The 20,895-nt window shown below is 34.6% G+C and overlaps 1 protein-coding gene across 1 annotated transcript; it reads right to left on the bottom strand.

The window, feature by feature from the left end:
• Positions 1 to 571: 571 nt before the first annotated feature.
• LOC148957111 (guanine nucleotide exchange factor DBS-like) lies at positions 572 to 20,701 on the bottom strand. Its single transcript, XM_089115930.1, has 26 exons — positions 20,567 to 20,701; positions 19,163 to 19,289; positions 18,171 to 18,288; positions 17,537 to 17,627; positions 15,188 to 15,298; positions 14,641 to 14,757; positions 13,852 to 14,232; positions 13,114 to 13,233; positions 12,502 to 12,693; positions 10,688 to 10,947; positions 9,931 to 10,180; positions 9,587 to 9,645; positions 9,380 to 9,446; positions 8,523 to 8,632; positions 8,159 to 8,228; positions 7,796 to 7,891; positions 7,384 to 7,527; positions 6,921 to 6,998; positions 6,330 to 6,542; positions 5,779 to 5,871; positions 5,366 to 5,444; positions 4,512 to 4,565; positions 3,534 to 3,672; positions 2,815 to 3,040; positions 2,015 to 2,225; positions 572 to 1,168 (listed from the first exon to the last, which is right to left on the bottom strand). The coding sequence occupies exons 2-26, from the start codon at positions 19,227 to 19,229 to the stop codon at positions 1,101 to 1,103; spliced, it is 3,414 nt and encodes a 1,137-aa protein (XP_088972056.1). The 5' UTR covers positions 19,230 to 19,289; positions 20,567 to 20,701; the 3' UTR covers positions 572 to 1,100.
• Positions 20,702 to 20,895: the final 194 nt, after the last annotated feature.

The following is a 20,895-nucleotide window of genomic DNA, read 5'->3' on the forward strand; positions in this document are numbered from 1 at the left end:
ATACTTTGGTATCACTGTGTTGAATTTCTAAAGCGTAATTATAGTCTCTATTCCTAGAGTGAGTTCAGTGATACAGGAGATTGTCATGAAGACAGTCAGAATCAGCATAGTCTCAGCAAAGAGGAACCTAGATGTTTCGAAGCCTCAAGGCTGTCTTCTCATAAAGTACTTTGCATTTAAGAATCTTTATTGCCTGATAAATCAAAACGCTTTTATTTAGAAGGGCATTGATCCATGAACCACCTATTCTCACAAGACACCTCTACTGCTAGGAATCACTGACCCAGTTCATCATCAAGATACACCTTTTATATAAGACTCTAAAGAATGCGCCTTCGACTCTGCAACTCCTGTATGCATCTTTAAAACATAAACAAGAACAGCCTGACTTTAGACAAAGTAGGTTTACCTTTGCGGAGAATTACTTAACAAGGCCTCGAGCAAGCATACTAGCCACTCACATAGGTTCAAAATCTTTGATTGGCTAAGAGTTCTGATTACATTCAAATTCTCCATGCCATATTGACCAATCAGAGTTCACGAACTTGCAAAATAGGCCTAAATCTAGCTGCGAGTCACGTTTGTTGTCAAATTCTTGAACTCTGATTGGTCAATATGGTATGGACAATCTGAATGTAATCAGAACTCTTAGCCAATCAAAGATTTGGAACCTATGCTTTTCAGTACTCTAATGTACAAAATTTTTACGAAACAGTTATCGAAAATGTTACGCGTTTCAAACTAGTCTTATTCAACTGTTGGGACCGACTTGATACAAAATTTTACATAACACCTGCAACTATGTAAGGTTTTTATAAAATGGATCATTATTAACAACATTCTACGAGAAAATATATTCACCGATTTTACGAACAAGATACCCAACGGTTATACATTCAAACGCTGTAAAAATGGCTGGATCTTTAAAATATTTAGGTGAAAATGATGTCTGTAACCTAATTGAATCTAATTTTTATAGTGTAATTTTGTAATCGTCGAACTATTCTGAATCCCATAAGTTATTTTTACAAAAAGTCTTAGCTACTAAGGTACAAATCAAAACATCTTCTTACCACTGATGACTATTCTAAAAATGTTTTTCAAACAGTTGTTTCTACTCGCAGCCTTGGGGAAACCACTGATTTCCTATCTCCGAGTGATTTTTGATCTAAAAGAGAGTTGGAAGAAAAAATTAAATAAAGAAAAATAGAGAAGAAAATTAAAACAATGAAATGGAATTCTGATTCGAATTCTGACTCGATTTCTGATACCAGCAACAAAACAAAGCTCATGTGACGGATAGGTTCATCTAGCACACTGTTTATACGCAATAATGGAACAGGAAAGCTGGAATCTTACATTTGTCATTAAAAGATAACTTCTCTAGCGATACGTAACATAAAACACCCTCATTAAAAAATATGAATTGTATCATATGTGGCTTGAAATGATACTTCTTATCAGCTATCCCTATCCGATTGCAGAAATTATATATATATATATATTGTATTTCAATGCTTGATAAGAGTATTCAGTACACATTCAGGCTAAAAACTATCAAAAGCTATCAACAGCTAAGGATAGGGGTCTTCTGATTTATTTGATGTAGTCTGTGAAGCCTAAAATTCAACTTGAGAATTAAAATTGCAACCCAACATGACAAAGTAACAAGTCTCCTGTTATGCGTATTTGCATTTTGAAACTTGAAACGCATTCAGCTAATGTGAATTTTTGACGTGCATATAATTATTCAAAAATTTCTAAAATTTTTCAATTTTCCATTGTTTTAAAACTGCAGATTATATATTGATCCGCTATTTCTTGTCATAAAAGCTGCCTGAATTGACCTTGCAAAATATTTCTACCGCTTTTTTATCTTAAACAAAGACCTTATGATTTTCGGTTGCAGCTCTGGGATTTTTAAGCTCAGTTTCCAGTAATATACCAGCTATAGGTTGTTATGTGAAATGCAGAAATTGATTGCCGTAATATCCCAGGTTACCAATAAGGTTACCTTCAAGTAATATCCCAGAATCCAAGCTTTGTTCTTCAACGTAAGACGATGGTGCCCAACCCTCTTTTCCCGTCCTGAGATTCTTCATGTACCACCAACCGTCCATCCCCGGCTGTACATACTCGAGGGAATCCCCTTCATTAAATGACAACTCGGTTGCCTCCACAGCTTCATAATCAGCGACTGAAGAGAATTTTCGTCTGATGAAAGACTGGAAAGAACAAATAATATATCAGATCTAACGTATTTTTTTACATTTAGGAAATAGGAAACATGGAATGGAAATTTCGATTGATATTATTGGCCAACATTAAACCCTGCACTCAAGGGAGAATAATTAAATTTTGATTAAGTTCCCCAATTCTTATTAGCACAAAAAATCGAAGCTTTATCGTTGTCCCGTAAGACGGTCACCTCTGGAAGACGATAAATTTGTCAAAATTCAACAGTAAGTCCATATGTACTGTTGAAGGTTTCAAGACGAATTAAGCTGCAACTCTGACTTTAAACAAAGTTATTATTACAACCGACAACTGAGCATGAACGAGTAACATTCGAGTATTTGCATACTAATAGCTATATGTTCCAGAAGGTTCTTAATACTTAGTAATCGTGATTCACGCTGTGTCGTGATTGGTGATGATATGAAATAGGGAGGGTTCCGAATACCAACTACATGCAAATTCTGGTAACTCTGGTAACAACAAACAAGTACAGGGTCCATAAATACAACGTCCATAAGTTTTGGCTTCATACAAGTTTGAATCAACATTACAAAAGTGCCTGGTTCTCATACTTACATCGGAGTTATTGCTAAAATTCGTACTTTGTGACATCCGATCCTGGTCTCCGTAAACATTTTCGTCCTCGAAATCATCGTCGAATTCACTGTCCGACCAACAGGAGCCTGTGTCCGAGTCCAGGAATTCGCTGGCAGTCGCCGGCGACAGGTAAACTCCAGATGTCGAGCCACCACTCCTCCACAGAGCCATGTCAGAGCCTCGCCTCTGATCAAGCTTCGGTGTACTGGAAAATTGAAAAGCGAACGACTTTGAAATACAAATATAATACTTAATGTATTTAATATAGGCAGTTGATGCTCAATTTTATTAGTAAGAGAAGCGACTATTCTTTCATACTTATCTTTATGGTTTGTCCTTATCAACAATTAAAATTTTCAAAGACTGTAGCCCATCAACAAAAATGCTGATTTGCATAGGGCCCCTCTATTAAAAACTTTCAATATAAAAAATAAAATTATTATATAAATTGGAACAAAATAAATATAGAATACAAATTATATAAATTTTTGGACGTATTATTCAAAATTAAATTAACGTAAATATTAAAATGAATCAAAAACAATAATACCCTTGTGATTCTCAACAGTTGCTTTACCCAAGAATGTTATCCGGCCAAACTGGGAACCCATCACCCCTTTACTTATAACTGCATATCTAAATATTTAATATGGTTTGCATAATAAATAGCTTGTGAAAAAAAGAAATGGATAACTTACTTCAAATTTTTCTCAATTTGGGGTAGTTTAGATTTCTCGTCAAAAGGAAAAGAACTGGAACCATTGTTGTTATTGGAACTTGGTGGTGCAGAAAAAGGAAGCGCGGTAATGTCTGGAGCCGAACCCCTTCTTTGCGGATCTAAAAACAAACATCACAAATAAGAAATGAAATGAACTCGATAAAATACACTGGGATATGGTAAACAAGTTGCATGTGTGAAATATTCTATACCTTAGCCACTTATCATGGCTCCTTTCTTTACCCTACTTCTCTTAAGAATTCAACAAGCAGTTTCGATAGCTCAGTTCAATGACTGTCACAAATTTTCAAAACAAATACTTGCATCCATAAAAAAGTCGGGGAAATATTTCTAAATCTCCTGCAACGAACTGCTTTACAAAGGGTAGGAGATATTGTTATGGCTTAGAATATTTCAAGTCTCTCAACCTGTCCGTTGCCCTTGAAACCTTGATAGCAAATGCCGTTGTAGGTGTACATAAATTATGCCAAATCCTTGATTTTTTTAGCTCACATTTTAGAGAAACTGGCAATGGCAAAGAGGGGAACGAATGTTTCGGAAAATGAGAAATTGACCTTGACAGAAATTTCTTTGAAACACTTGAATAAATGACAAAAAATTACTTAACTAGCCAAATAATTCTACCTAGCAGCACATCCGCATAAAAATTTCAAGCGATCTCGGTATAACACAATGCTATAACCTATTCAGTGGCAAGATCGGGAATAATCTTAGGAGGAGGTGGTTGCCTACCAGACCTAATAGCATGTGCCAATGTCAAAACATAGCAAGAAAATAATCTTTGTTACGGCCTACTAAGTTTTTACCAGTTACATTTATAATGAATTGTTTTAAGAAAATTGATTCATGAATGTGAAATTTGAAGAACATAAATTAAATAGTAACCTCTATGAGAATTCATTACAATCACTAAAAGATCTACATATTGTCTGCTTACCAATGTATGAATAACTGCTTTTCGTCTTTATGTTAGGCTGATTCCCCGCCATTTCTATAATAAATTTATCATTTCATTGGCTAAAGTTACAAGAAAATTTAAATACTTGGAAGTGCGGAGAGATTAAACGAGCAAAGAAGGCCTAATATTTTAACAATTATTGTAACATTGTAATAATTATATCATTGCTCAATTTTCATTTCAGCGATGTAGCATTAGTCACTCTTGATAATTTTTTTTCGTTTTTGCCCCCAATGCAAAAATGCTATGGCAATCTTGCTAAAGTAAAAATAACCAAGTCGGAACTTGCGATCAAGGCCCAAGATGCAACTGTAAAAGTATACGTTTTAATTGCGCAAAGAAGGACTAAGATTCGAATACTTGTAAATGCAACGCTTTTAAAAATAATTTTTTGAAGAGAAGAAGATATCCTGCAACCTCGTTAGAAAGAACAGAGTTCATCTGCTGGTGCAGTTAATCAGAAAATGTTGAAAAAAGGTTTATTTTTGTTTGCTTAGAGATTTCAGAAAAATGTTTATTTTAATGCAAGCCCACAAGCAGAAATCTAGGCTTAGTTTGAGTTTTGAATTCATGAGTTTTCTACCTCGAGCTAACCCGAGTTTATTTGTGTAGCGTAAACGCTAAAACATGATACAGAGATGATGACATATAGATTGATTACAGGCTAGATACATTACAGTTGTTTGGAAAATTCCGCTATTATCAATGGCTTTCCTCACTATCCTGTGCTGCGATCACCACATCTTTAGGAAACCAGCTTTGAGCTCGAAACTAAGTTTATTAGCAATTGAGCTCAAAAGATTTACCACAGCCTATGAGACTCTTACACGTACCTTTCACAGAGTTCAACTGCTCTACTAAGAGTTTACGTATCTCAGCTACCCAAGAATCTTTTGTTTCTTTAGTGCCAGCCTTTAATAAATAATGGCGTCTGAATATTGTGCATAGAAGAGTTAAGGAATTCATCATAATGCTTGAGCAACAAATTTCAAGTTACATTTTTCTCTTTGATAACTTACTCAGTTCGTTAATTTAACATAAAAATAACAGCTCAAGATGAAAAGCAAGTTTAAAGAGAAGAGTCTAGCGGCGAACTTCACAGCCTCTGGAAGTACTCCATACAACATGCACAGCCGTTGTATATAAACAAAGGTTCTAAAATATCATTTTTCCTACGAGTGCTGTCTGACCACTTACTCCTTTTTCCAGTTATAGAACTAGTCAAAAGTAGCCTACAGTTTAATACCTGTAAAACGTAAACTTCATTTCTTCCTTGCAGCCAAACTTCAAACTTGCAAGGGTTCTCTTTGACCTTCTCGGTAAGACCCAAGTCACACATCTGCAAAGAATAATATCATTATGGATAGATGAGATCTTTCAAAACAGTTTGAAAAACATATCACAACTAATGACGATTGCTACAGTTTAATCAAGGCCAAACGCTAGCCATATTGGACGACAATGAAGAAGATTGCCTCGTGTATGGTTTGCTCTTGTTGGTAAAGGCTGGTAAAGACACAAAAGTCGAGAGTATTCCAGTTATTCTAAAATACAGCGTTAATAAAAATACGTGGGATTGAAAAGAATGCATTGCTTTCATTAGACATGTTAAAAACTTCTTAATACATTACTGACAAACAACAAAAAACAAATAAAAAATTGATGGGTTTTCTATAGCTTAGTGCTCTTCTCGGTTATCAGAAATTTTACTCCCCTTTCCTTAATAAGTATGACAATCTTGTTGTGCTCTGGAACTGGACCAACGCTTTAACTAAGAAATATCTCGAAGATACCAACCTTGAACAGACTTTTAAACTGGTAGACAACTTCCTCTTTCCCTTCACTGAATTCTTGCATTTCTTTTCTGGTAATGATTATAGCCTTTTCATATAAAAACACTTGGCGATTTTTTCCTCTTAATTTTGTTATTTGCTTCAGCATACTGTTTTGAACATTCCATACTGTGAATGCATCTTGAAAAATAAGCTTTCCAAGTATGCCTACGTCCTCCTGTTTTAAAGAAACAGCGCCATTTATTTCACGGAGGGGATTTGACAGACAGAGGTGCCATACGAAATACTGATATTTGATAAAAATGTTGAAAAGAAACCATTTGAAAGAGCATTGAGAAGAATACAAGGAGGAAGGGGAGAAAAAAGAAAAAGAGAAAAAGGAAAGCAACAACAAGAGGAAGAGACAGAAGAAGACGAGGATAAGGTAGAAATATTTGAAAATGTCAAAAAAAGAATACAGTAGGTGTTTCTAAAGAAATGATTTACTGGCATTTCAATTTTCACAAGGTCACATTCTTTTCAGGTCTATTCACAAAATTCAAGCAACCCAGCAAACAGTTGTGCTTGGGTTTACGGCGACCAAACAAGTACTCACAGGGCATCCAACAAGTCCTGTAGAATGCATGACATCATTGACATTCCTAACGATTCTCTTCACGGTTTTGATTGCATCCTAGAAGATTTAGGCCAATCAATTAACTGTACTGTTAGCAATAGACATCAACAATGTAAAACCCATTTAAATAACTGGATGAGTTAGAATCCTGATTTCACAAATGTGACACTGTCTTTCTTGCTGGTACATGAAAGACATCTTTATAGTGACATTACTACAGGAAATGGGGGAAAACCATAGATCTTCTGCAAATGGACTAAAGAAATCTAAATTAAAAGAATTTGAGAGTTAAACAGAAGTAACAGATCCAATGCAATCGAAGAGAATCACTTCACTTGCAAGTTATTAAGCCACAAATTTTTAAGTTACAATTTATAAGTTTAAAACAGTTTTAAATTATACATAAGTACACTTAAGTCTGTAAATACAAGTTATTACTTACCTGCAAATCTACAAGAGCTGGGTTTTTTCTGCTAGTGTATTTCATCATTTCTTGGAGCAGCAGTTGATATTTTGTTATTCGCTGTACAGGTTTGAGAAGATAGGATGCAAGCGGCAGCTTATGGCCTAGTTTTCTTTGGAAATCCTGGCAAAAACGTAGATATCACAGTTAAAGCAAAATGGACCGAGCTATTCAGAAGCTGGCCAAAACACTGTTTTAAGACTAAAGATATTGCAAAATGATTCAAAATTGTTAGTTATATCCATAAGAAAAAAATGATTTGGCTTCTAGCCCTACTTAAAACCAAACTACTTATACATAACATTTTGTATCTAGCTACCCAACTAAACATTTTTATTAAAAAAAGGTAAGATTTCTACATGTAAGCTGACATAATTAAAACCAATCTTACCTTTAAAAAGGTACTCTTCACTTCAAGCTCTTTGGTAAGGGCGTCTGAGTTGGGTTTATTTTTGCAGTAGATTGCATAAAATTGAAATTCATCTCGCTGAAATTTAGATAAAACTCATTCGGCTACTTTACCGAACGGAGTTTGCATAAGGAAGCAACTTTCTTTTCGGGAGAATGTTTTTCAATGTAAAAAATGTGCCCTGCCTAAACAAAGATTGAAAAAATGTTTACTTCTAAACGAAGAAAAAACTAAGTGATGAAATTAGGAGTCATACTGTGTTTAATTTTGGGTAACATCCGCAATGAAACTTCATTTCATTGTATTAGGTACATCTTACACATAACCTGGCTCAAAATTGCTCACCTTGTCTAAAAATACTTGGCCCACTAAGTATGGTGATGACAGACACGCCTCCAGTTCTTTCAAAAATACCCTGCAAAAAATGCCATTTTAAAATTGTAACATTTGTGGTACTAAAAAAGCATTGAAATAAAAAATAGAGCAAAAATGCAAATAAAAGATATAATTCAATATGATAAAGTCTATTTCATTAATATACGACGGTTAAATAATCTTGAATAGCTTTCAAGGAAAAGAAAAACGTAAGATAGAATATGATACATATTGTGCTATAGGCGTTTACTGAAAAACCAATCTTAGCATAAACATAAAGATTCCTGTTACGTGTAGGATATCAAGCATATCAATAAATGTAACCTCAACGCACGTTTTGTGAAATCGGTAGATCCCTTCAATGTTTCCAAAAATGATATTTTTCTTCCCTCTTAGATGAACAGGTATGTTAAAATCAGGGTCATCAAAGGCATTGTAGTATCCCTATGAAAGAAACAAGTGCATTTTCAATACTGAAAACTGTAAATTCTACAATAGGCTTATCAAAGTAAAAATGGATTAGATATTTTACTGTTTTTTGTGATTTTATGTTCAAAGGTTTTAGAAAAGTTTAGGTATGCAGTAATTTGATGATCGCACGAAAATTCCATACGGTGATATATTGTGTCGTTCAAGTATCTGTGTATCCTGAATACCACATGTCCTAACAAAAAAGGTTGTGACAGTTAGATGCGGCATAGCATCTCTATATATGAAAAAGAATCAAATGCATATGACCGTTAGCATCAAAACGGGTTTTATCAGCAACAATCTTTGGTTCGCAAGAGTTGTAGTTTAATTATAGCGAAGAAATACTGGAAAGGAGCACAAGCAAACAACCTCAACAGCATTTATGTAACTAAATGCCAAGAACATTTTTGCCAAGAACTTTTCAACTGCTTTGCCAAAAGTTGTGGGATGTGCCCCATTCCTATGCCTGCTGCATAAAATTTAGTTCACCCACCGAAACCCTAGATTAACATACTTGGCTCTGTCTAAAAGATTAAATTATAATCATCTTAACACCGCCATAAGTTCATCAGGTGGAGTTAGAAATTGTTAGAAGGAACAGGATACAATTCATAAGTTCGTTTTATCTGAAGTTATTCAAACTGGTAATTAGTTAGTAGACGAATGAAATATTGTATTTGAAATACATACAGTAAAAAGTACCAATTAAAAACAACATACCTCTATGACACATTCAATATCAGTGACGTAATCTCTTTCTGTTTCCACAATCTCCTGCATTACCAGTCTAGATGTAAAAAGAAGTGGTTTACTAGCTTTCTTTACAAAATGTTTCCAATGCTACGTAGTATCAAGCATTAATAACAATGACTAAACTAGATGAGATCACAATTAGAAATTCATAAGTGTACAATATGAAACAATTACTTTGTCTTTTTCACAAGCTCCTGGTCTTCCTCTTCATAATCTGTAGAAGAATGCGAATCCTAGAGCAGAAAAAGAACACTTATATATATGAAATATTGTTAAATAAACCAAAAGTCGATGTATATAAACCTACAAGCCCAGTTTGGGACTATTTCTATCAGTCACTGCTTGGTGCAGTGCAAAACCTGCATTTGCATCAAAGTTATTCATAGAATGCTTTGCCAATTTTGTGTATTTTATTATATAGTTTTTAAGAGAACTATTGAAACAAAAAGATCTCTACATTGGGGAAATAGAAGTGAAAATTTTTTTTCCTTTTTATTACAAGATTCAACCACACTTACCAACATAGCAGGCGTAGAGAAAGGCCTACGTCTTGTGGTGGATCTTCTGAAACTCATCCGCTTTCTAATTGGTTGACTAGTAACGACAACATCGATGTTCTTCTTCAAATCTTTCGACTCTTTTCGTTCTCGAGAAGTCGAAGATGTCTGAGTTTTTGCCTTTTCTTGTTTATGTGCAGGAGAAGCTAGCTTCTGTATGGCTTTGACGGGTTGTACCGGTCTGGCAGGTGGCTTTGAAAGCTTTTTTAAACTGCAAACAAAGCATAATGTTGCGAATCTCATTAATAAATTTAAAAATGGTGTTTATTTGCTTAGCAATTCATTGGCTTAATTAATTAGCAGCAACACTGAAGGGATAGATCTGAAGGGATAGGATGATTTTAAAACAGCCAGGAAGGGAGGGAGGGATTCAGGGGGTGGGGGTGAGTCACTGGTTCACGAATATTGTCAAATGCACTGAACACTATTAACATGATTAAGATAAAGATACTCTTGTGGTCCTGAAAATAAAATTTACAGGGGTTTTTGAAATCAAAATTTAAAGGGGCTCTTTGAAATCAAAACTTACACAAGTTCTTTGAAATTACGATCAAAATGACGTATGAATTACATTTCTCTTAATGTTTCCCAATAACCGTGACCAAAAAGAAATTGGATTTCAGCAATGATAACGGTTGACTTTAGGATATTCTATTTCTATGCGCTTTTCTTATTTCAATAGATACAGTCGACAATCCAGAATGAAGACGACACTCACCTATTCTCTCTCTTCTCAAACATTTCTGTTATTTCCTCAGTTCTTGCTAAAGCTTCCTTTACCTTCACATCAATATCTGAGTTACTCAAATTTGAAGAAAGCTTATTCAGTCGATTGATTTTCCCCATGCTTAGGCCCTCTCCATTAGCAATGAACCTCTCAATCTGTTCCAGTGCTTTGACTGCCCCTTCCGCGTGCTGAATTTCGTCCAAGGACTGCGAGGCTAATAGATCGACACCCTTCTTGCACCAAGAATTCAACTGAAGAAGGTGACAATACATTGAAAACCAATTAAATTATTTCACTAATTCCACTATTGATTAAAATGAATAGCAAAATTTCAAAGCTCAAAATTCTGTAAGATAACAGTACAACTGTTTTAGCTCAGAACAAATTTCACAAATGCAAAAGGTGACAAGATAAATGCTTGATGCACAGCAGAGTTTTAAATAATAACAACCAGATCCCCGAACTGTATGTAAGATGGTAGACGTTAATGGAAAATGTATGTAAAATTATTTCGTTACTTTCGTTACGACCAAAGGCCTTTAATTACTTCCACAACGCCGTATTCCTACTGCGTTCCATATAGTTAATCTTTCGATTCTACTTATTTATTCTCTTTTCAATCATTACTCCTCCTATTCTTTTTTACTTGATGAAGAGTTATGCTTGAAACATCGAAAATATATTAAACTTTGTAATATACAAAGAGGCAATTTAATTACAAATTAATTTTCACCAAAAATAAGAAATGGTTACCAAAAATCACTTAGAATTCTGAACAGAATTCCGGGAAACTTCACATAACGTCATAAAACAATGTATCACCGATATTTTGGGGGATCTCATGGAATTCTGACTTTTTGGGACAAAGTTCAAGTCCTGACCCCCATACTGAAGCCTTTTGAAGGGCTGAAAACTAGCGTTGGTAACAAAAAATGTCACAATTCTGAACGAAATTCGGGAAAACTGCAAAGAAGATCATGAAACAATGTATCTCATATGTTTTTGGGTCTTCTGAACTTCTGACTTTATGTGGGTAAAGTTCCTATCTGGACCCAAACTATGAAGACTTAAAAGACATAATAAAAGACTTAAAACTGGTGTTTGTAACAAAATATCTCTTAGAATTCTGAATGAAATTTCGGATGCTTTAGTGGTTTCCTGAAATTCTGAGGTAAATTCTTCAAAAGTATCACAAAAACGTGACCTACAAAACGTAACAAGATGCTTTAGCAGATAGCAGTGATGGTGACACAGACTCAATATCAGAACCCATTCACTTAAACAGGATGTCTAGCGTGTTTTATCTTTAAAAAAAAGGAAAATTTTAAAGTAAAACTCAGAAATAAAAAATATGACTACAATATGGTAGAATAGTTAAGCATTGGAATAGAATATGAGACCTGGCAGAGTATTTATAAACCCTTATCCTTGAAATTTTCTCTCATAATGTTACACCCCTAATATTATTGCCTTAAAATGAACATGAAGTCTTACTGCTTTCTTTCGATGAAGATTTTACGTTAAAATTAAATCAAATTAAATTTTTTTCTTTCCACATTCAAGGCCTATGAAAATTGATTGACTTATTTTAACCGTCAAATGAGAACCATTGCCAAACACAAGTTGCTTTAACGAGTAAGAAAGTTTTCGCCAAAAACCTCCTTAACCTCGCATAAATACTAACAGCAAGAACACAAATTTAAATCGAAAACAAAACAATATGTGGCAATCATTTAAGTTTGCAAGAAAACTGGATAAAGGCTTGACACTCATTCGTTAAAAAATCTAAGATTTTGAATGCATACCTGGTCTAGACAGGAGTGAACATCAATGTTTGTCTGAACAACGTCCTGTCTCTTTTCTAATGCATCTTCAAATTCGTCACAGAGTTTCTTTATCTCGTTACAACGCAAACGAATGCTGGAAGCTGAAAAATGCCCACTGTCAATCATATCGAACCCTTCGTTTCTGAGTCTCTTGATCTTCTCGTATGTTCCCTAGTAATAGAAAACTATCTACTATATACGAATACAATATAGTTCAAAAGATACTATATATATACCAATTGGAACATGTTGCGCTTTCTTCATCACCAACCTTTTGTTTTCCACATAAAGTCAAGATATCTAGTCTTGTGCTTGCCCTGTCTGATATCATCAGCCATTTTAGTCATGAAACTTCATAGTAATGCTTTCTGTGCGTTGAAAATGTGCTTAAATAGTAGCTTCATAGACACATCTTTAATATGACTCTTTGTACAAACAAATATTCTTAGAAAAACGTAAAAACTTTATTTTCAAAGAAAAAGCCTTTCTTTAAATTGACTTGATATTTCTTGTTACAGAAACCTGCTTTTGAAAATAAACATTTACATATTTAAATCTCAAGTTAAAAAACCACGTTATAAGTATACGCACTTTTGTCTTTTCTTTGAATGAAAGAAGCTCTTGCATGAGATCCTTCGCTGCCTCTAAATCCATCCCAATAACTGTGCGGTCCCTGACTACAACACTCAGCTCAATCATAGCTTTCGATACCTAAAGGAAAACGTAAACAGGTAAAATGTACATGAACTGAGAAAAAAATTCGAGTTTTTGGCAAATATAAAAACCATAATCAATTTTAATTACGGTGGCTAATAAATCAAATAGAATAGGCCAATAATTTCTACGGAGAAATATTTTCTACCTTTGAAAGTTTTCTGAGAATTTGTTCCTATTTGGTTCAATTGGCAAGTAACGGGTGCACTTAGAAAGCAGTTCATGCTATCCTAAGAACTCTAAGTATCACGCGGTTGACGTTTTACAATAAGTTTCATAAAATGAATAGTTCAAACTGACAAGCACTGTTCTATTAAGAACATCAAAAACAATTTTTTCCGAACAAAGGCCCTCCGAAGGTGCGACAAGTTACATCATTCTTTAAAAATATAACCAAACTAGGAAAGCTAAAACAATAAAACTACAGTAGAAAGAAGTTTAAATAATAAAGCGCTTAAAAACACAGAAATCAGTACATATAACGAATTGGATTGGCTTGAAAATAAAATCAGTGGTTACAAGTTGTATTTGGGAATTCTCAACCCTACAGCATCTGCTGTCCTTGCAGATTGCAAACACACTGAAAAATTTAAATAAATATCTTACGCTACTTACATCACAAAATTCCTTTTCAAAACGACACAAAACTAGAGAGTCATTCAAGTATTTTTCATGTTTGCCCCATAGACTTTGCAGCTCTTCTCTCATCGTATCAAGACTTGACACCCATTTTTCCAGATAATCGTAATTGAATTTTGTCAATGGCCCTGCCTCCTTTATGCTAAAAGGCTTTTTGACAATCGACTCCAATGTTTCGGCGATCTCTTTGCTACATTTAAAATCGTCGTCAATATCATCTACGACTTTTTGATGCAGTCCTCGGATCTCCTCTATTTCTTGTTGACTTGAAAGTGGTTCTATGCGATTGAATTTGTCTTTGACCTGATCAAGCCTTGTTCTTGTCTTTCGGCACGTAATTTCAAATCTTTCAATAGCCTGAGTATTCAAAATAAAAATATGTCATTTCATATGTCATTTCATACTAAGTAGAAACAATGCATAACTTGTTTATTAGGTCCTAAGCATCTTACGAAATGAGACACAAACGAAATCTACTCCACACAAAATTAAACGTTATATCAATAATATTAATGTAGATTAACTCCGGAACAGTGTCTATCTCCTACTTTGGAGATAACCCCTTTCTTTAATAAATTCCCTCTCTTTTAGGCCTCCCTCTAGAACCTCCAAAATGAGATATGTCTCTAGGAAGACTAGGAAGACATACTAAATGAGATATGTCAAATGTAGTTACAATAAGCTACAAAACGTTAATTTTTCTTTGCATTTCCAAATAGTTCGAAACGCCGTAGATGCTATCTGATTATGAAAAGACTGACTAACCGTTCGATGCTCGACCCAGTCCACATGATTGAATTCGAAGACACCACCCAGGTCTTCGGGTATCTGTCTTACGTCTATATGATTAAAAAGAGAGTCTTGGCCTTCCAGAAAAATGATCTAGTAAAGAACAGAAAAACAATTTCATATTTAAAGATTCCACAAAAATTTAAAAGTTGGGCATCAGGAAAGAATTATTTCAAATTTTGCAGCCTTTTTTAACAAACGATCTCCGTCACAAAACGCTGAGTTGCAAAGTGCCCTTTCTTCAGTTAATACCTATCAAGGCGATTTAAAGGATAATTGCAGTGCACGAAAAAATCCTCCTGTGCAAAGGTGCATTGATTAGGTAACGTACATACAGATCCTACACTTTTTAGATCTTAACAGATGGACTAGTAATCGTCATCCCTCTTAGATAAGGAGAAAAAATTTGAAAACATCCACTGGGTTCATGAAAATGAGATATCTACTGAGAAAAAATCAGCAATCCATAGTACAAAAAGGACATCAGAAATCGGAAGACCCTGGTCCCAGAAAAATATATTACCTTTCCATCCAAAAGGTCTTGTAAGTCTTTTTTCTCGCTGTTAAAGTGCTTTTGGAAAAATCCATTTGGCTTTAAAACTATAAGCTTGTGTATATGAAACGAGTCAACACCCTAAAACAAACCAAACACAAGACTTTTAGCATGTAGAAATTATTAATTAATTATCATTTCAAAATATTTGACAAACCATGATTAATGATATCTGGTAAATATTGACGATGAAATGGCAGATGATGCGCTGAAACTGATTTCGACAGAAAAGATTCACCATATGTATTCCAGGATAAATCGAAAGTGAACGGTTTAAGGAAAAGACTGCAGTATGTTTAACTGCACTATCGCGGATGAATCGCAACAACAATTGTTATTGTTTGTAAAATTGAAAATATAAAACGTTCATTACTTCTAAATACTTCTTAACATTTCTTCTGAAAGCCACAAAAACTTCATAACGAGCGGCATTGCATCCGACTACGAGCAAAGATATTGATCCATCACGAAATGTCTTGACTCCCTCAAAAACAGCGCACAAATATATAGGAGTAATTGGATGTCCAGTTCGGCTCAGCTCTTTATGGACACTCCTGACATTCTTTTGAGTAACCTTTTCCAGTTGTGAAGAAGAATTGGCGAAGACTGGCTGCTAATTACTCTTGTATGAACATGCCAAGATGACTAGCTTCCAACAGTTTGCTAGGCTAGGCCCTTTTATCATTAAGTGGTTCAGAGTTTTTAGCTAGAGATCTTCTAAGCCAAAAAATGAAAGATCAAAAATATTGGTTGGTCGAAGGAAAATGAAAAAAGCCGGACCTCTATATCCTAATGGCTTGCAACCAAACTCGCATAAATAAGTCAGACATTTCTCACTCGGACATTCATATGAGTCGGATTTCATACGTTAGATAGCTTCCAGTGGTACATACAAGGAAACTGGCTTTCGTAAAGTCGAAAGAGATCCGTCTGAAGCAAGTTTGACTTTACTACGATTGGCAATTTGTTATCAAACCTTGGGCATACTATATCTATACTTCTTGCCATGTCGTTGTTTGAATCAGATTGAGTGTGAAAACTTCAGATAGGGTTTACCACAAAATGTATCCTCCAATGAACTCATTTTCCTTCCACTCAATGTTTGATTAGCATGTGCACAGGCTACATTGGAGTCGTTTCTAGTTAAATGACGTCATTTGAAAAAATCTATAAAGACCGAATTTTGGTGGCTTCACCTGCATCTGACGGTAACATTGCGCACTGAGAACTTGATGACCGACGAATGATGTAATTTCAATTTGTTGTCGTTTTTTTCGTATTCAGTGATTCAGTGGCGAAAAAGCGCACAGCAAATAAAGAGAGCTCTAAACAACAATAATTGGTTCTGTCGATTTCCTTAAAAAGTCTCAATTTCACATTTCTTCTCGATACGAAAAAGTGGGATGGTCTTATAAAAGCTATGTATGGTTACGAGGCAACACCATATGCTCAAGTTATGTACTTATCATTGTCAACAAAAGAAACAACATCTTTAGCTATCTAATAACAGACCACCAGACTAGCAAACGAAGTGCCGAAAAGCAAAAGCCGTTGTCCAAGCAACGACATTGACAATGTGAAAAAGGATCAAATTGAAACGAAAAGACTGTTTTATTAAAAAGATATATGGGCACAGGCAGGTGCTCGTAGAATTTTAAATAAGAATGAGATCTCAGATTTCCTTCTCTCAGACCCTACCAAATTTAGAAGAGTTCTAACAGTCATGCATGAGACAATCACCTTTTAACTGACGAGTACAGCATCGTTGTGATTGAGTGATAAATGTTAAATGGGCGCTTGATTTTGTTAAACAGAAGTTTGGAAAAACATGTCTTTGCACAACGTAGAGGGTGTTATATTTCAATTGATAGCAAGGGCTGAACATGTATTCTGCCTCTAAATAAAATAAGTACAATTTACGACAACTAAAAGCTAAATAATTTTAATTGTAGCTATTAACAACTTTTAGCATTTAGGTGTGGATCATGTCTATGAGACAATTGATGTTCTCTCTTTCTGCCTAGATGTGGGAGAAAACTTTAAGTCGCAGGTCTGTTAGACAGTCAGTTGTGTCTACAGGGGAAAGCAAGACAGGTCAAAAACACCAAAAATCAATTGCTTGACTTTAGGTGATATTGCTTGATTACGTCACATATCGCAAGACATATATAGCAATTAAACTCTTGGAAAAGAAATCTCTCTCTGTAAGCTGCAAAGATTTGTTCGTGATTTTACTAAGAAGAGCTACAATGAAAAAATGACTAAAAAGACAAAACAAATAAATATTTACACAAAAAGAACTTATATTAGCGTCAATACCTTGAGTTTTAGAAAAACAGATTTGATCTGCTGCCATTTTGAGGTTCTTCTATCAACAATAACTGTGAGATAATCGATCTCCCATAAAGATCTACAATATAATAGATCAAAAATAATAAAAGAGGACAATAAAACAAAGAAATGAAGAGCTAGCTGTGATTTGAAGGGACCTGTGATTTGACCTGCTGCTTTCGAGCTGTAGGCCAATAATCTTGATAATGTTTGTTGAAAGTATTTCTCTGAAAGGAACAGCAAAATGGAACACTTCTGATATTCCAAATCACACATCAAACAAAACTGACTTTAGGGTCATTCCATATGAAATCATTATCAGTGATAAAACTTCCTGTTCTCAGATATCAATGGACCTTGATGGATCAGAAAAGGTCAATGCAAATAGAAAATTCTGAGAATTATATTGAAAATTCAAATTCCATTTCAGAACTATGAGCATTAGAAATTTTTGGGACACACCCCTTTAAGCAACACCCAAAACAACGAAATTGCTGATAACTTCTGCCCCCCCCCCCCCCCCCCCTCCCCTCCCAAAACAAAAATCTGAAAGGATATTTGCTTTTGCAACACATAAAGCAATACAGTTTCTAAAAGTAGATGGTCCTAATGGAAAACTCACTTTGCAATGCCACAAAGATATTCAATGAGTTTCAGGAAATCTTTGCTATCAACTGAGGTACAGTCAATGCCAACATCATAGAATATTAACAATGGATACCCATCCCTGTCTAAGCCACCTACAAAGACAAACAGAAACGAAGATTTTGAGACAAAATGCATAAAATGTCCACATAAACAATTTTAATCTGAGTGTATAACATTTTATTGAAAGCAAGTATATTTTAGGGATTGGTGTGGGTTTGCTGAAAACATAAAACTATTCAAAAAATTTGAACAAAAGTTTTCAATTGTATTGTCTCCTTTGGCTCAAATAATGTTCAAAAGAAGAAACTAGTCTACAAAGAAGTTCTCCCTTATATTTTCAAATTAATAAAAACTCCTTCTTCCATTTTTTCTTTGTTTTCAGTAATTATGCCACAAATTGTTTAGAAGCCCTGAATGTAAAGCAATGATTCAAACTTTGAGGGTTGGCAACACCCCATCCCCCATTTTGACATTGACTTGTAAAATTAACCTCAAAATAAGATATTTTGTGCAAATGAAATAACTTAAAATATACTCCTTGCCCCACTTTGGCAGATTTCGCTCTCAAGTAAAATGTTATATGTCAGATACATTGCTAGGGAAGGATTCAGTGAGAGCATGGGGCTGTGACCCAGCCCCCCCCCCAAACAAATTTCCTTTTGTAAACTCTGCTACTGTTGAGTAAAAAAAAGAATTTTGTAGTTAGTAGAAGCAAAATGATGCAAACAATTTACTTTATTTACAACCTTATCTTCTTTATTATAACGTTAAAAACTGAATTTTAAAAATGGGTGTTTTTATTTTCAAGTACCCTTGAAAGTGTGGCACTATAATCCAATCCTTATCTAACACCCTCCCTGTACTTTGCATCCTACCAAACCAATAATTCTGAATGAAAAAAGCGCAAACAAACATTACAAAAGGATATGAATCATCAATATTTAATCAATAAAGAAGATTCCTCACCAGTGATCGCTGCAAATTTCTTTTGGAGCAGATAAGCAATATCAAGGATTTCCACACTTCCTTCCATGCCTCATTGTCTTATCAAACCAATTTTTACATGTCTTTGCAAGAACATTTAACATGCATGCTGCAATTCAAAGCTAACTTTTAACAGGTGCTTCAATTCAAACACTCACTAGAATCCCTCATATTCTTCTATCCCTCCTACAGAAAGTAAACATAATATCTAAATATTTGTATCCTATTGTACAATAGTTCTGAAATACTGAGTTACCTCAAAATTTGCCCATATTCAGTAAACAGGCCACAAAATGATAGAACTCATCTTTGAATTACAATTAAGGGACAATATTGTCCCTATTTAGGCATAATTTGGCTTTCCTGTGGTATGGTTAAACTGCAACTTATAGCACTAAATGAAGCCCTAGATATGGAGGCAAAATAATATTTAAAAAGATGTAAACCACTCAAGTTCTTTTGGAAATTAGGTAAATTTGGATTTTATGGTTTTAAAATATGGAAATTTAATGGCACAAATATTATTAGGAAATCTGCTTTATGTTTTTAAGAAAGAAATGAAATCTGAAAGATGCACAAAATAAAAAAAGGCATGTGAGCAGAAAAAGAACAACTTGAAAATTATGAAAAGTTTTTAGCTTCGCATCGACTATTTTTTTTTATTTGCAGTATTTAGTTTTTAAACATTTTAAAATGACTAGTGCTGGCATAGGGGATAAAAAATTCGACTTGCTCTAGAAAAATTCGATTAACAGTTTCAAATTACACTGTTAATCGATAACCAGACAAAAACATTAGAAAAGTGCCTTAGATGTTTTATGGGCTTGAAATGCGTCAACTCCAGTCACCTTCGCCTTGAGCGATAGCAAGTGGTTGTTTTGTCATTGTTTGTTTAACAGGGATTTGTCTGACAAGCGCACTGGATACAACCTAGCCGAATATTGAACAGTTTAAAAAAAATTATTGATTCTACGTTTGCTTTCGCATCTATACAATGGTAAAAATATCAGAAAAGATTTATACTTAAGCTTGTTGACATTTTCGAGTTTACTTGGGGCTCCATTACACCACGCCACGTCTAAATAGCCTTTAGCTTGTCATAAAATGACCGTTTACATGTAACTGTACTTTGTACAAATCCCAACAAAATTCGTAAAAATCTCCCAATTCAAGATTTACTATTCTCTATTGTTTAATGTCTTGTTTTCACTTTAACAAAGAAAATCAGACACTGTAAATCACCTACGAAGCCACTTGAATGTTCGCGTTGATGATTAAACGGCCTAAGGGATTATGCAGCATAAGAGCTGACAAAAACACACTGTTGTGGCCGCAGAAAAAAAATATACATTTACTTGCCAATATTGAAAAGAAATTAGTACTCACGTGGCTACGCAAATATATCTCGAGCTCTTCGCGGTTGCATTCCCACTTTATCTTTGTTTCTCAAACTGATTTATTTACTTCTTGCTCTCCAAAGACTTCCGTCTCGCGAATCTACCGAAAAAACGCGCCTCCGCAGAATAGAAACCTGGTTCCTGTTGTGCCTCCAGTCCAGATCCAGGCGGATCACAAACAAGTTTAAGTGAAGAAGTAAAAAAATTCTATCATTAACAAAAATCAATAGCAAGTCACTTTTAAAAATACTTTTGGCCTATTCTAAGCTTTATTCCTCGGAATGAGGGTTTTCAACAAAACTGAACTAAAATCTATCC

The sequence above is a fragment of the Rhopilema esculentum genome, unplaced genomic scaffold, assembly GCF_057945365.1.
Source record: "Rhopilema esculentum isolate cy_ngs unplaced genomic scaffold, ASM5794536v1 HiC_scaffold_37, whole genome shotgun sequence".
NCBI lineage: Eukaryota > Metazoa > Cnidaria > Scyphozoa > Rhizostomeae > Rhizostomatidae > Rhopilema > Rhopilema esculentum.